Here is a 14548-nt window from a genome sequence, read left to right on the forward strand (position 1 = left end):
TTATAAATATATAAAATTGTCTTTCAAAATAAATCAACCATCAGGTTGCCATTTGTTATAAATAAGATTGAAAACTATTGCCTTGCTCAAACGTAGGCTTTTATATGTATTTTACAAATACATACCTACTTAAGGTACGGTATTACTTATTGTAATTTATAATGTTTGTTTTAGGAAGCCAGTTCCTCATAATGTAACCCGGTTATACTGACGCATCATAAAAGAAAGGAACACCATTTACTCAAAGTAAATGTATGAAGTTACATTTATTGAAAATTATAACTATTAACTGTACATCTTTCATAGTTTTAGTAATAATTACAACGTCCTTACAGGCAGTCCATGACAAACATAAACAGCTTTATAGGTATCAGTCCGTATCACGGCGCTAAAACATGTTCAACAAAGTAAACTATTTTCTCTTTACATCATCAAGAGTAAACAATATGGCAATTACTTCAGAGTCTTTATTTATTAATGCTCCTATTTGGAAATGTGTACAAGTTTACTGATAAAAGCAAAAAAATCACATTCTGTAGCTGTGAAAGCACAGTGTAAAATATTTGTGTACTAGCTGCTTTGTGTGCGGTGAAACAAAAGAATAAAGGCCCGAAGCTAAAATATGTTGTCCATCTTTCTGCAAACAAATGTGTTCAGTCATAGAGTTTCAGGACAAAGGCATTGATGAAGCGTGAAAAACAATTACAGTATGGTAATGACGAGCAACACAAAACTTTGTATGGGAGTACATACGCAAGTATAATTTCTGAATGGCAAGATCAAGGCTGGTTTTTTTAAGATATTTGAGTGTACAAAGAGCGCAACAAATTTGAGGCGACGTTTGTTTTTACATTCATCATTTTTGTTTGGAAATATCATAATAATTTTAGATCTATTTTCATTAGATTTACTTTGTTTTTGTACAAATTTGTGAATGTACAGTGATCAATTTGAGCTCATTACGGACAACTACAGGCGCAGTTATTTATTTTTTTAACTCTATTTTCTTAGATATTCAAGTGTACAGTGAGAGTGACGAATTGAAGGCCATCACTGACAATTACGATTCAATCTTTACATGTACATTTCGTTCAACGTCAATGTGCAAAATGAACAAAGAACAAACAAATGGACGTGGCATTAATCAAGCGAGTTAATAAAATGAACAGTCTAAAGCTACTGATAAAAGGCTTGCGTGTTCAGACGTGTCCAAGTTCACTAAAGCTTGTAAAGTTCGCCAACATCGAGAATCGTGCATCAGTTTGTCAGACAAACAGGCAGGAAAAAAAAACAAACGCATTGGTGACGTTTCAACAGCGACATTTTGTCCATTAGGTTTGGAGGGAAGAGGCCTTTGTCACTGTCGGGGGGAATCTCCAAAAATAAAACCCACAAATGTTGAACTATATCTGTCAAGGGTTGGGATAAAACCAAGTCGTATTAATTTTATGGCTTAAAAACTATCACTGTGTAATGCAAACAGTTGTGCATTTTTTTGTTTTTGTTTAATGTGGATAGGCCCAGTAATTCCCCAAAAATAAACAGCATTTTTACAGCTAACAGAAACTGACCCGCCCTCCAGCTTTGTATTATTATTGTATTTTCCTATATAACCTAATAAAATGACAAAAATCTCAATGGTTCTATTGCATGTAAATTCACATTTAATTTGTACTGATGTAGCGGAGCAGAAATACGCCTAACGATCCAGCTCTATCAGTCACGTAAGCCTAGCTGGTTATTATATATGAAGAGTGACCGCAGCGTCGTGAGTTCGAATCCCGACTCGGACTTGTATTTGTCTTCCCCTTTCTCTCTCCTGTCTAATAAAGCCTACGGGCAACAAAAGAAAAATGACTGAGTATTAAGTATTTCATTTTTATTTTGGAGATTTTAAAAAAAGGAGGCAGCAACGACATTGTCCAGCGGCAAATAAGGCATTCCAGGAGGGCGATTTTTTTCCACCGAAACTACTTAGATACAAAAGGCCATGGATATTTTTTTTTTCTGGAGGATGCCCGACACGTTCAATGTGATTTAAAGTGTAATTTAAGACGATTCTAATATTATTTGGATTTTTGTTCAATATCACGGTAAGGCAAAAACAGGTAGTGCGTTTCTGCATGCATACGACTACGGTACACGTCGGACACATGCACTGTCTGCACCAAAACAGCGGATTGTTTCCCCTCTCATAGTTCTGTGCAGTTTCATGCTTCGTGTAATCCTACAGCTGTGCAACTTTATCACTTTTTCCCATTATTTCAGACGCGTGAATCCCTGCAGACGCGCTCGGTGGGTTATCCCTTTTCATTAAAATGTGCATCCCGGCGTATTTAAGCGTCTCTCGTGATTTACCACCTCTCGCTTCGTTTCCTTCGCGGCAGAGTGGACATGGCAACAACGATTACATAATTCAGTAGACACGATGCTGAACGCAGCTCGACCAATCCCTGAGTCCCTAGAATCTTGTGATCTTCACTCCGGAATCGCCGACAATGAGACGAGACATGGCGGGGTGAACCTGTGGGATGGAAGAGAAGGCATGACAGTACTGTAAGACTTTATTATCAGAGGTACACAATAAAACACTTGCACAGACAAGTCCATCCTGAGGAACATTCCAGGCAAAGCAGGTGGTGTTACCCTCATTGGGAAAGTAGTGCACCTTTATCTACTGTATTTACTGTATTTTTCTTGAGTAAAAATACATTTATATAAAGTAAGCATGTTGCATCCTGCTATCCCCTGCTCTGGATTCTGATCAATATGGGCATTGACCATAAAACAAACAAACAAACAAAAATCTAAAAACGATACCTCAAAATATTAAATAGTAAGTATAGTGAATTTGGTGATATATCCCCATGAGTATTTACCTTTTTGTTATATTTAGCTAAATGATTGTGCTGCTTGTTCAGAACAAGGAAACTTGTTTGACATATTCACTGTTTGTGACTTTGTTTTGACAAAAAATACAGCTGTTAAAATGTATTTGATAGATTGCAGAATATCATGTACAATTTATCGTATGTTTTGCAAAATGTATTTTTGTATCAAGAGCCCAGAATTGTAAAAATAGTGTGGAATCGTGAGGGTCACTCATTGCCAGCCTTAATACAAAGTTTGTGCTCTGACCTGTGCTTGAAGAGGCCCATACGGTACAAGCTCTCCGTCCACCGTCAGCGTCCCGCGCGAGGACAGCGGCTGCAGGCGGAAGGCTCTGCAGGTCACGTGGCTCACATACGGAGAAGTGACCGTGTGATGCGTCCCTCTCTCCATGGCGAAGAACAGCCTCAGCAGAGTGGCCCTCGAAATGCCCGCCCGCACAAACGTCAGGTGTATCAAGCCGTCGTCGAACATGGCCTGTGGTGCAGCATGCAGGTCGGCCCCGAGGTGGGACTGATAAAGGGCCAGGACCAGGACAAAGTCTCCTTCAATGGTAACCCAGTCTCTGGTGGGAAGAGGCTGGTCGAGAGGCGGTAACAAGTCGTCTTTAGGGAGATTCGAAGGTAGCGACACGAATGGACGGTTTTTGAGCGGCGCTGCTGGATCGGATATGTCAAAGTTAAACGAATAGGACGGTGTGCGTAAAGGCGAAGGCGAGGTAGAGTTTGGGGTGTTTGCGCACGGGGCCAGGTATGCAGACGCGTGAGGCGAGGCGCAGGACGGAGACGAGGGAGGCGTGGGCGAGAGGGAGAGGGACAACGAGGAGAGTTTCGGAGGGAGCGAGTTGGACTGCGAGTGCTGAAGGAGCGAGAGGGGTCTTGGGCGAGAAGCGTTCTGGTTCTGGTCGAGTGCTTTGGGCTTGTGCGCGAACGGAGAGTGGCGGAACGGAGAGGAGATGGTCAGCGCGCGCTCACGGGGGTCCAGTGGGAACGGCTCTCTCTGGTAGTACGTCCCGTTTAGATCCATGTCCTCCACGGTGTAAGGCGCAGAGTCCGATTCCGGTCTCAGAGGCTGGCTCAACAGCGCACTGACGATCTGGCTGGAAGGTGCCGAGTTCTTTCTATTGCCCAGTCTGCTCTCCTGGGGACTGTCTTCGTAGGTTTCTTCATCTGCCTCTTGCCCCAAGTCCACTCCATTACGCTCACTCAGCTCTTTTGCATTGATCACCTGCTCAGATTCCTCCTCATCGCCGTCTTTGCTCCGGTCGTCATCGTCCATCTCGCTAGAGTCCTGCTCTGCTGTGCCCTCGTCTTCCCTTTCATCCTTTATGAGATCCAACCGTTTGTTCTTTCCCAGGTTACAATCTTCCCTTTCATTGGATTCTGAGCTGGTCCCGGATCTCTCGGAGCACAACTCCTCCTCAGCCTCCATCTCCCCCTCCAGCTCTCTCTCTCGGTCTTCTGCCAAACTGCTGGCCCTCACGACTCCCGTCCCGCCTCCTCTGGCCCTCTGCCTTCTCCTCTCCCTCTCCCGCTGCCTCTCCTCTTTCTCCCGCTCTCCTTCGCCTCGTCGAAGGCTCCTCTGCTCACTGATGCCCATGTCGGAGCTCGTGCGGTGAATGGGCTCTTTGCAGAAACCCTCCAGGCCCTCCGTGATACTGCGAGACAGAGGTCGTCGTGGCGGAGGTGGCGTGGCATCCAGAGACATGGCGGTGATGGACGGCGGTAAATAAGACAGTCGCCCTTTGTAAGATCTGAGAGAAGCTATGCGCACAAGGGTGCCCAAAGTGAAACGAGCTGAGCCTAAGCCTCTATATCTGCAAAACAAGATGAAGAGGCATCATTAGACACTAGAGAACGGAAAGAATGAGATTATAAAGAGAAAAGTATCACACCTCTCACTCTCAATATCAACATCGGATACAAAGCCCCAGGCGACGGACAGAAAGGAGAACAGTCTTCGGGGGGCAGTGGAGTGGCTGTTGGGAGCAGGGCTGGTGGTCACAGACACAAGGTCCATCGGTCGGACTCCTCCACGACAAAGGAGGAAGCAGCAGTTTAAGAGGAGGGGCTCCCGGAGGCACATGTCATATCTGTCCACAATAACACACGTCAGCCATTCAAATACCTATAGGAACATTTCTTTAGTAGAAGGTTACGTACTCACCCTGCGTGATGGTTGACAGAGCCGGCCAGTGCATTTCCAGAGCCACAGGGCAGAATGCCAACGGGCGTTTTTATTGCTTGTTGCCAGTCAGGACGCTCCATCAAGCCATTAATTACCTATCACATACAAACAAAAAATATATATATATATATATAAACAAGAACAATGAAATGTATGTTAGAACACGTTTGTCACAATGTTTACTGAGGACGTACCTCATGTAGCAGGCCATCTCCAGAAACGATGATGATGCCGTCCCATTCTGGTAGAGAGATCTCTCGTATGAGCTCTCTGGCGTGGTTCTGACGCTCTGAAGAAGATGCAGAGTCATTTTAGATTTACATTACGCCCTGATATTTTACTAGCTCAGATCATCTCACCGGTTTGGATAAGATTGTAGCTGATGTTGGCTTCTCTGATCATTGGCAGGATGTGGGTCTGACACCACTGCATTGCTTGGCCTCTTCCACTGAATGGATTGACCAATAACAGTAGCCGCCTGGGACGAGGTAGCAGGTTTCTCGAAAACTCTGGAAAGAAACAGGCAATCAAACAAACGACTGGTACAGGACAGCACAGAACCAGAATCAGCTCGCAACTCTCAAATCATGTCAGAAAGTGGACTTTAAGATAGATTTGTGGATTTATACTTCAGAATGCCAATAACAACCTCATGGCGTGACACATGCAGGAGTGCAAGTACAATAAGTAGGTGCAGCATAATACATGATATGTAGTAAAACTTGTTCCTTAATTCAAGGCTTGATCTAAGAATGCTACATATAATCTGATGTGATGAAACAACTCTCACAAAAGCCTCCATCTTAGAAAAGTACATTTTGTAAAAGTAAACATCAAAGGTCTATTTTTCTGGTGATATGCTGCGGAGTGAAACATAAACAGTAACCCACCCTAGGCTTTACACACAGAAAGATACAGACGGTCTGTGCAGAACAGATAAGAGCAACAGAAGATACGCAGAGTATAAATAAATCCTAATAGCCATACACAACAGAACAACTTTCTGAGATTAACAACAATAAAACCACAAAGACTGTGTGCGTCAGAATAAAATCATGGATCATTACAATACGTTAAGAAGCTGGATTATAACAGTCACTTGTATGTAAAGACCGCTGAGGTAAAGACTCACCTGTGTCCGCTGTGACGTCCACTCCGCGGAGCAGACACTGCACAGCAGCAGACCATCGCTCAGCTTCACTGCGGCTCTCGGACAGGTACGCCCGCACCTGCCTCCGCCGGGACACGCCTTTACGCTTTTTGCCCGGTGGATACCAGTACAGCACCAGCAGAGGAGGCGCGGGGGCTCGCGGACAGCTGCATCCCACCAGCTCAGACAGAGGCAGCAGCAGCCGGGCTTCCTTACCGGGACGAGAGAGTCTCTGGATATGTATGTGGGTGTAGGTTAGGGTCAAGGCGTAGTTAGAGGCCAAAGGGGGGGTGGGGGAGGCAGCGGGGGAGATCCGTCCTGGACCCCCAGGGCTGTTGGGGCAGCTGTTGTTGTTACTGTTACTCCCAGATCCCCAGTTGGCAAACTGCCCATGAAGCAGCGCCTCAGACGGGGACAGTGAGGACGGGTCTGGGGATCGCATCCTCATCAGCTCTGCACTTTAGATACAACTTGAGCAGGTCCAATCTCCAGGATGTCTCAGCAAACAAAAAATGTGGAATATACATAGAGTAATATATAATATATTCAGTGCTTAATTAGCTGAAAGTGTCATTTGGTGTTGTCCTGTTGTTGCTTTCCCTTTGAGAGATCTTAGATTATTTAAATTTAGATTAATCATTTCTGTCAGTAAAAGTAAAAAAAGAAAACAGTTACAATATCTACTTCCCTTCCACATCTATTCAAAAACAATAGTGTCAAATCTGCACAGAGGTTAATAAGTAAAAACTGCCTATTTAATCCATATTTAAATAATCATTACTAAGACAGTAATAAACAAACATGGCTAAGAAAAGGCCGCTATTGCACAGTTAATTAACGCAGCAAATTAAGAAAATATTTTAAATTAAACGTCCTGGCTTGAATGCAATCAAATGCCACCAGATATGATAGGTGCAGGTATGGACAAGACCTTTGATACCATTATTGCCATCTTTGATCTTAGTGATAATAAGGCGGCTTTACCCAAAGTTACTGGGCCAGCCTGGGAGACACTAGTGTGATATTTGTATTTTAGTCACTCCACAATAGGAGGGTGAAAAATAAAAAAATAAAAAAATTAAGACGTCAACAAAAACACAAAACAACAGACAAACAGACATGTACATTTCGTTCAACGGCAGTTCGTGGTGGAGCTTGGTTCACGTCATGGCAAAGTTGTCGGGTAAAGCTTCACGTGCCAGTCTTTAGTTCCCTGTTCCTGTTTTAAACACAAAAGAAATCATTAGAGATGCTTAAAACACATATGGGACTGTCAGCTAATGACAGACAGCAAACCCTTTTACTTTGAGTTAATTTGAGCGGACAGAGGTCGCTATAGTTCAGCGATAAAAGTGCAGAGTTGTTGTGATAAGAGAAGGAGATTAGATAGGATTCAACTACATCTCGGCGTCCCTTGACCTACACTTTCATCTCGGGTCAAAGCATTAATCACCAAATGGCACACATCCTTAGAGAATATGCTGAGCAACCAGTATTTTCCAACGTTCAACACATTGCTTCATACATTCAAAAGTTTCTAACATGACTAACAAAACATATAACTAATAAGAATATATTAGAAAGCGACAGGAAATTGACATCATCTTTTCTTCTTCTGTAAATCACTTTGAATTACTTTGAGTGTGACTTGTGCTCTACAATTAAACTTAACTTGTCTAGAACTAAAAACAGTGTAATAAAGGTCGATGTGGGGTGTCCGTAGTGTTGGTATGCGTTTGTGTTTTAATAAAGAAATGTGGAAGGTATATCAAAACATTGTGTTGGATTTATATTCAAAATGTATTTTAAAAAGGTAAAACAAGTAAAACATAAACATAAAAAAGGAAAATGCAGCATAATCTGCACAATAAATCACTTATGAGGTTGATTTCACAGTCCATTCATTGTTGTGCAATACCATTCATCCAAGGCACTTTAATATTTTAGTACATTTACGAGGAACTGTCATATTTAAAGTCAAATAGAGATATTCATTTTTTGTCAATATCACAACCCCTTTTAGATCCGGGCACATGTCATTGTTTCCCATTAACCCTGCAGTCTAAAAACAAAACTATACTTTTAGTTAGTTTAGCCTTTAGTATTGTCATAAACATAGACATAAATTCAATACATCCAACCTGTAATCAGCGCTTTTTGATCAGTAGAGGCAATAAGTGACCTTTATACATTTGCAATAAATAAAATTCTAATCTGAAGCGCTTGTGCCACCACAGTCTCAGTAATTGTTATGATATAAATAGACTGTTTATACTATTACTGTGGGGTTTGTTGTCTCTCCATGTAGTAGTAAGTGCCTATAGTAGTAGTAAGTAGTAATAAAGTTCCCTCGAGGCATTGCACAGTCAGAGAATGGACAATATCAGAGCAGTTCCTTGGCTGATGTCCTGCTCTGATAGTGGGACACAAATGGACCAGACTGATGCCATTGTTGCACCTCACGTCCTTGAAAACCCGGGCGGAGACTCCCAACAAAATAATGTCAGCTGCTAAATGTGTCTGCCACACAATGGACCGGCTGTGGCGCTCGCACACTGCTACTTTGGGGCCAAAAAATATGGAAAGCACGGACCGGTAGACATTTGTACAAGCTCACGTTACCCGGGATCAGGTTAAATATGCAGACAGAACATCAAAAGTGTGGCCATGACAAAACAGTGGTAATAAACTTGTTACAATACTTGTACGCGCGTAAAGGTGACGCGTAAAGGTGATTTAATCTGATCAAAAGTGTGTATTTTCATGAAGGCAGTGGAGTGTTTTGACTATTACCAGGGAAACACTTTGCTCCACTGTAACTGTGACATGTCTTGTGTCTGTGGCTAGGCTACTGTAACCTCAAGTGTCCGGCCACTTAGCCACAATGTGCTACTTTTGGGTCAAGCGTTTCGTTTAATTGAGTCGGCGTGACGCGCTTTTATGCGCAAAAGACGCAGTCAAAAGAGAACCGTCCCAATTTACCTGCATAATGTTTGTCTTTATCCACAGAAAGGGGTCAAAAGTAGAGTACGATAAGGCTAGATTGGGTGACAACACGGGCTAGCCGGGACCAAAAACAAGACTTTACGCAGCGCAAACAAACGCGTCTGTCCCGCGCGTCGCCCTCCGCGGCGGACGGAGAGCTTCGCGGGTGAAACGTGCGCGTGTTTTACCTCATCTTGTCCCACTCCCACGACACTCTTTCGCTCTGGAGGCTGTGGCGCGGCGCAGGAAACACACGGGGTCTGGAAGCCTGGGCTTTCTTTGGAGACGCGGCGCAGCGGCGGCTCTGAGCGGCGCAGCGGAAGTCCAATGGCGATAAGGGAAGCGGCGCCACGCCCACCGACATTCTCCAATCGCTGACGGGCTCCACTTCCGGTCTGAGTCAATTCTTTCCAGAAGTCGCGTCGAAGCGGGACAACAGATTCCTCATGTTGTGTGGGTCGTTATTCGACTTATTGACGTGGGGGCCGGAGTGGATGACGCTGTAGACTGCACTGCGAACTTATATTTAAAAAAGGAATACATTTGAAACTTCTGTAGTTAGCTTGTATAACTGGGAAATGCATCAGTTCACGTGTTTTCCTTTTATTTAAAAACAAGGCATTTAGTGCGTTAAAAAGTACCATATTTGGGACTAATGGATCTGAAAAAAGTGTATGGTCTCAATTTTGCCTCTTCTTTTTGGCGATAAAGCGTTAAACAAATCCTTGTGTGGATGATTGTCAAAGTCATATTTAGTACAAGAGTATGAAGGTGTGTGTAGGTGGTACTACTCTTGTCCCCATGGGATATTACACAGAGAAAACTCATTGAAATCACAATGTTTCATATAGAACTATGGATTAAAGTTGATTTGATGAAAACACAAACATGCCTGTTCAAAGAAAAACTTACATGCTGAGAAAACAACATTGTGGGGAAGATGATGTTCCCTTACTCATCCTTTTTATTTAATTCAACCTTCCTAACAACCAAAATAATTTTGAATCCAGTCTTAGAGGGCAGGACAGTGACTATCCCGAGGACGGATAACTCCTCAAACATCCTGCGCTGCACCTTTATTATTGTATTAAATGGCTTAACGTGCATGGATTGCCCCTTGGGGACAAGGAAAATGTTGATAAAATAGTACATTTTATGACCCCAAGAGTAAGAGTGACCCAATAAAATGGAATCTTGCCATGGGCTTAGGCACTTGGGAAAGGCGGCCTTACAAAACTTGTAGTGCTCAATAAGTTTTACAAGGGCAACAAATGTCTGAATACTTGTTGTACAGTACTAAAAAAAGTTAACCAATAATCCTAACCAGATTCCCTGCTCCTTTTTAAAAAGGACCATCTTAACAGGAGTTAGACAGGAGATACAACAGGATCAGGTGTGACACACGTCATGTGCAGCCAAGGCCATCTTTTATTTGAGATTGCATGAAAAATAAAGATGAGACTAGTTCTTGTAGCCACGGCTGGCTCTGCGACCACGAGCCCTCTCGAACTTCCTGCCCTTGGAGCGAATATAGGGCCTGAGGGAATTAAAAAAAGATTTAGAAAGCAGTTTAAACTTTTTACAACAAAGTTTGTATTTGAAATGTGCATGAGAAAATGTGTAAATGTCTGCAATTGTGTTTAACAATTTCAAGCACTAACTACAAATTTCTAACCACACTGCAGTTTAACAACTGTTCCATTAAACATTAAGTTTCATACCATCATTGTACTAAAACTGAATCAAAACAAACTTTCCATTGAGTAGATTAAAATCCCTCAAAAAATGTGCATTTACTCAAACTATTCCATTTGTTACCAATTTAAAAGTTCCCAGACTAAATATGTTCATGATTATGAAGATGCAGTAGCAGCTGAAGTATGTGGCAGGTGTATTAAATATTCAGAGCATGTGGAATAGTACATTGTGGTCATTTCTTCAGTCCTGGCAGTTGTAATGTATGAAAACATGGGTGAAGTAACCACTTACTTTGTGTGGCTGTGAGGAGTTCCAGGGGCTTTGCCAAAATGCCTGTACACCTCTCTGCCTTTGCGGGGTCCTGAAACACAGCATCACAATCTATGAGCACAGCAGATGGGAAATATACTGTAACATGGCAGTTGTGCTGCTTTAGTCCAGAAATATTGGATGAAATATCCACTCTACAGTAGCCATGGGCCCAATGTGCTTTGAATGTTCATGGTAATAATTGTTAGTCTATTTCTTATATGTCGGTGTAATCCCTCATTCGTCCAGGCGTGTTCCATAGTAGAAAAAGCTTCAGTTGTAGTCATCTGGACTCAGTTTGAAAAAGTAGACGTTTCGACTCTCATCCAAGAGTCATTGTCAATAACAGAATTTAGGTCGAGAACTCCGATATATTCTGTTATTGACAATGACTCTTGGATGAGAGTCGAAACGTCTACTTTTTCAAACTGAGTCCAGATGACTACAACTGAAGCTTTTTCTACTATTTCTTAATTGCTTTTGCTATGGAACATGCGTTTGCACCTGCTCTTAATCTGTGTATTCTCTCATCCATCCAGGTGTTTTCCATTGTAGAAAAAGATTCAGTTGTAATCATCTGGACAGTTTTAGAAAAAGACATTTCAACTCATCCTAGAGATTGTGAATGACTCTTGGATTAAAGTCAAAACATCTGTATTTACTAAAACAGTGTCCAGATGAAAACTGAATATTTTGTACAATACTTGTCCTTAAGATTACATGAACTTTAATATCTTAAATAGCCTGATTTTACAGACACATGCTTATGAGAATTTGTTACAATGATCACCGTTCAGCACTCGGCTGCTTGCCTGGATTCAAATAATTCATGAATGAATGAAGTAGCTAAACATCAGTAGCAGCTCAGAACTGCCATGTGATGGAGTCCAGTCTCAATTTTTCAAGGGCACAGCAGCCAATTCTCAAAAGGTTAGCAGAAATAACATCCAACAGAAACATAAATTTACCGGACAGCAGCACAGTTCCCTGTCCTTTGGGGGAGGCCAGGGCGAGCTGGTCAAAGGTCATGATCTGACCACCGGCCTTCAGGATCCTGCGGCGAGCTCCATCAGTTACTCTTAAAGCGCAGATCTGTGAAAACAAATGTTACTTTATGCACAGACCACAAGACTTCTGTCCATGGGTTTTAGAGTCAAATGAAGTGTACCTTCAGTTTGGGGATGTCCTGAATCCTAACATCATCAGTTACTGTTCCCACAACAACAGCGGTTCTGTTCTCACGTCCATCTCCCCTCATCTTGCGGATCTGCACAAAGAAAAAGGCAAAACCCGTTTTGACAGATGTGATACAAATGGTAAAGTAGCGTCTTAAATTAATATTTCAACAGGCAGTAATGCAGCTCAGTCTCCTGTTATACCAATAAGGGTCTGCAAGCAGGAGAACAGTTATAGTTCATGTTCAAAGTCACAACACTTGTACTATACTCATGAAAGAACAGCCAATACTTTACTCCAGCTCTTTCTGGTGTGGTTTCGTGTTCATGCACTTTTAGTTGAAAGGTTGGAATGCACTCTATACTTTATTGAGCATAAACTATCAGAACTTAATTACAGTAGTTCTCCCAAGTTGAATGTTCTGTTCTGACCAGTCATGCTGCTGCAAATGTCCTTATGACCTGTGCAGTGTTCATGTGCAATTAGTTTCAACATTACACGTGTTATTGTATTATTGAGAAGAGCCTTACCAGGCGGGAGACGGAGATGGGAGGCCTGTTTGTCCTGCTCATGAAGAGTCTCTTCAGAACAACCTTGTTGAAGGACGCATTTGAGCGACGGGCCAGGAACCTGTACAACTACAAACACACCGGTGCATTAAAATAAGAACATAGGCTGGAAGTATAAAGTGAGAACATGTTCATTTACCTTGACCAGGAGCCGCAGATAAATATCCTGGCTCTTGGGCTCCTTCCTGTGCACCTTACGGTCCTTGTTGTGTCTGATGTCGACTCCCTAAAGATAAAACAGGAGATGCCAATCAACTTAATGTCAACGCTTATATAATGCCGTTTATAGAAAACCCAGTGTGTCCCATCACTTCATGAAGCGAATGCTAAGAGCTAACCATGTAGCGGAGGCCAGTTCACACGCGAGTACAAGTTAGTATTTATACGATCTGTGTGCAGATTTATTCAGACGGTTTGGGGCTTTTATAAGCAGTAATTAATCGGGCCACTTGTGGAGCCAAAACTAAAATAATTTCTGGTTCAGCTCAACATGTGAGGCAGTCACATCAACATTTCACACTTGGGCTCGGCAGTGGATACGTCAAGCTAACGAGGGTATCGGAGCGTTTATACAACAAATCATCGCTTCACTGAGACAGAAACAGAGTGTGGATTTATTAAATAAAGATATTTATGACGCAGCACATGTAAAAACAGAGGATGACCCTGGATAGTCCGTAAAGTCTATAGATAAATCCAAGCAGCGGCACCTACCATCTTGGACTCGAGCGAAAAGGGAAAAGGAAGAGCCGAGATCTCGCGATAAAGTTTGGCCAAAAGTCTCGCGGCCCTGATTGGACATTGCGCGCACACGTGTTTTTAGACAGCGCCTCTGCTGGTGGAGCGGTGAACTGTCACAGGAGTCATATCTAGGCCAGTGTTTTCATCTTTTTTGAGTCGTAACACAATTATTTTGTTTTAGAAACGGCTCCAACACATTATCAACACCAATTTGAGACTAAATGTGTTTTGAATTGTGGTCATTTTTAGAAGTAATTTGTGTGTGTTTTCAAGTTCAGAAGTTTGCACAATTTTCCAAAATGACACACGACGTACCTCTTGTCTTTGTCTGTGTGCTGACTTTTATTTTATGGACCAAGTAAATGTCCTACTTAAACCTAATAATTATGATGATTATTACAGATGCACTTTGTTAAGACTGTGTCAGGCTGTGTCAGACTCTACAATGAACACTGAAAGCCCTGAATGTGTGTCATTCAGCTTTTTATAATTCTTGTGCAATACTGTTGTACGCATGTGCAATACTGTAACATAATGTCAATCATCCCTGGTGCAATATTTTCTGTCCATATAACAGCTGTAAATAAGAGTTTTATTATTATTAAGATTGTTGGAGTTATTTCTAAGTTATCTGTTTTTATTATTCCACTTCTGTGCCTAAGCTGTGTTACAACAGTGGAATTTCCCCCATTGTGTGGAAAATGAAGATTATCTTATCTTAAAAAATATGTAAACAACCACACGTATCATGTTAATTTATATATGTATATATATATATATATATATATATATATATATATATTTGTATGTATATGTATATGTATTTCAGAATTTTATATATATA

General features: G+C 42.0%; 2 protein-coding genes across 2 annotated transcripts; both read right to left on the reverse strand.

Annotated features, from left to right (window-relative positions):
- Positions 1-247: 247 nt before the first annotated feature.
- Positions 248-6849, reverse strand: sphk2 (sphingosine kinase 2). Its single transcript, XM_072461407.1, has 7 exons — positions 6209-6849; positions 5436-5585; positions 5271-5365; positions 5056-5171; positions 4784-4981; positions 3139-4705; positions 248-2524 (listed from the first exon to the last, which is right to left on the reverse strand). Exons 1-7 carry the CDS (start codon positions 6672-6674, stop codon positions 2462-2464), a joined length of 2655 nt encoding a protein of 884 aa, XP_072317508.1. The 5' UTR covers positions 6675-6849; the 3' UTR covers positions 248-2461.
- Positions 6850-10600: 3751 nt separating this feature from the next.
- Positions 10601-13832, reverse strand: rpl18 (ribosomal protein L18). The gene is made up of 7 exons (XM_072461017.1): positions 13678-13832; positions 13103-13189; positions 12925-13032; positions 12387-12485; positions 12187-12310; positions 11201-11270; positions 10601-10748 (listed from the first exon to the last, which is right to left on the reverse strand). Exons 1-7 carry the CDS (start codon positions 13678-13680, stop codon positions 10673-10675), a joined length of 567 nt encoding a protein of 188 aa, XP_072317118.1. The 5' UTR covers positions 13681-13832; the 3' UTR covers positions 10601-10672.
- Between the last annotated feature and the right edge of the window lie 716 nt (positions 13833-14548).

Source organism: Eucyclogobius newberryi, unplaced genomic scaffold (assembly GCF_026437365.1).
Source record: "Eucyclogobius newberryi isolate DKJ021-1_F unplaced genomic scaffold, fEucNew1.0.hap1 SCAF_3, whole genome shotgun sequence".
NCBI lineage: Eukaryota > Metazoa > Chordata > Actinopteri > Gobiiformes > Gobiidae > Eucyclogobius > Eucyclogobius newberryi.

What these genes read in the sequence shown, in the direction of transcription:
- rpl18 (XM_072461017.1), bottom strand. An exon ending in AGGACATCCCCAAACTGAAG is followed by an intron (nt 12,311 to 12,386) that starts GTACACTTCATT and finishes TTGTTTTCACAG; the next exon opens with ATCTGCGCTTTAAGAGTAAC. An exon ending in GGGAACTGTGCTGCTGTCCG is followed by an intron (nt 11,271 to 12,186) that starts GTAAATTTATGT and finishes GCTGTGTTTCAG; the next exon opens with GACCCCGCAAAGGCAGAGAG.
- sphk2 (XM_072461407.1), bottom strand. Translation starts at nt 6,674, where the DNA reads ATGAGGATGCGATCCCCAGACCCGTCCTCACTGTCCCCGTCTGAGGCG. An exon ending in TCTGTCAACCATCACGCAGG is followed by an intron (nt 4,982 to 5,055) that starts GTGAGTACGTAA and finishes TATTGTGGACAG; the next exon opens with ATATGACATGTGCCTCCGGG. An exon ending in GTTGATATTGAGAGTGAGAG is followed by an intron (nt 4,706 to 4,783) that starts GTGTGATACTTT and finishes CTTGTTTTGCAG; the next exon opens with ATATAGAGGCTTAGGCTCAG.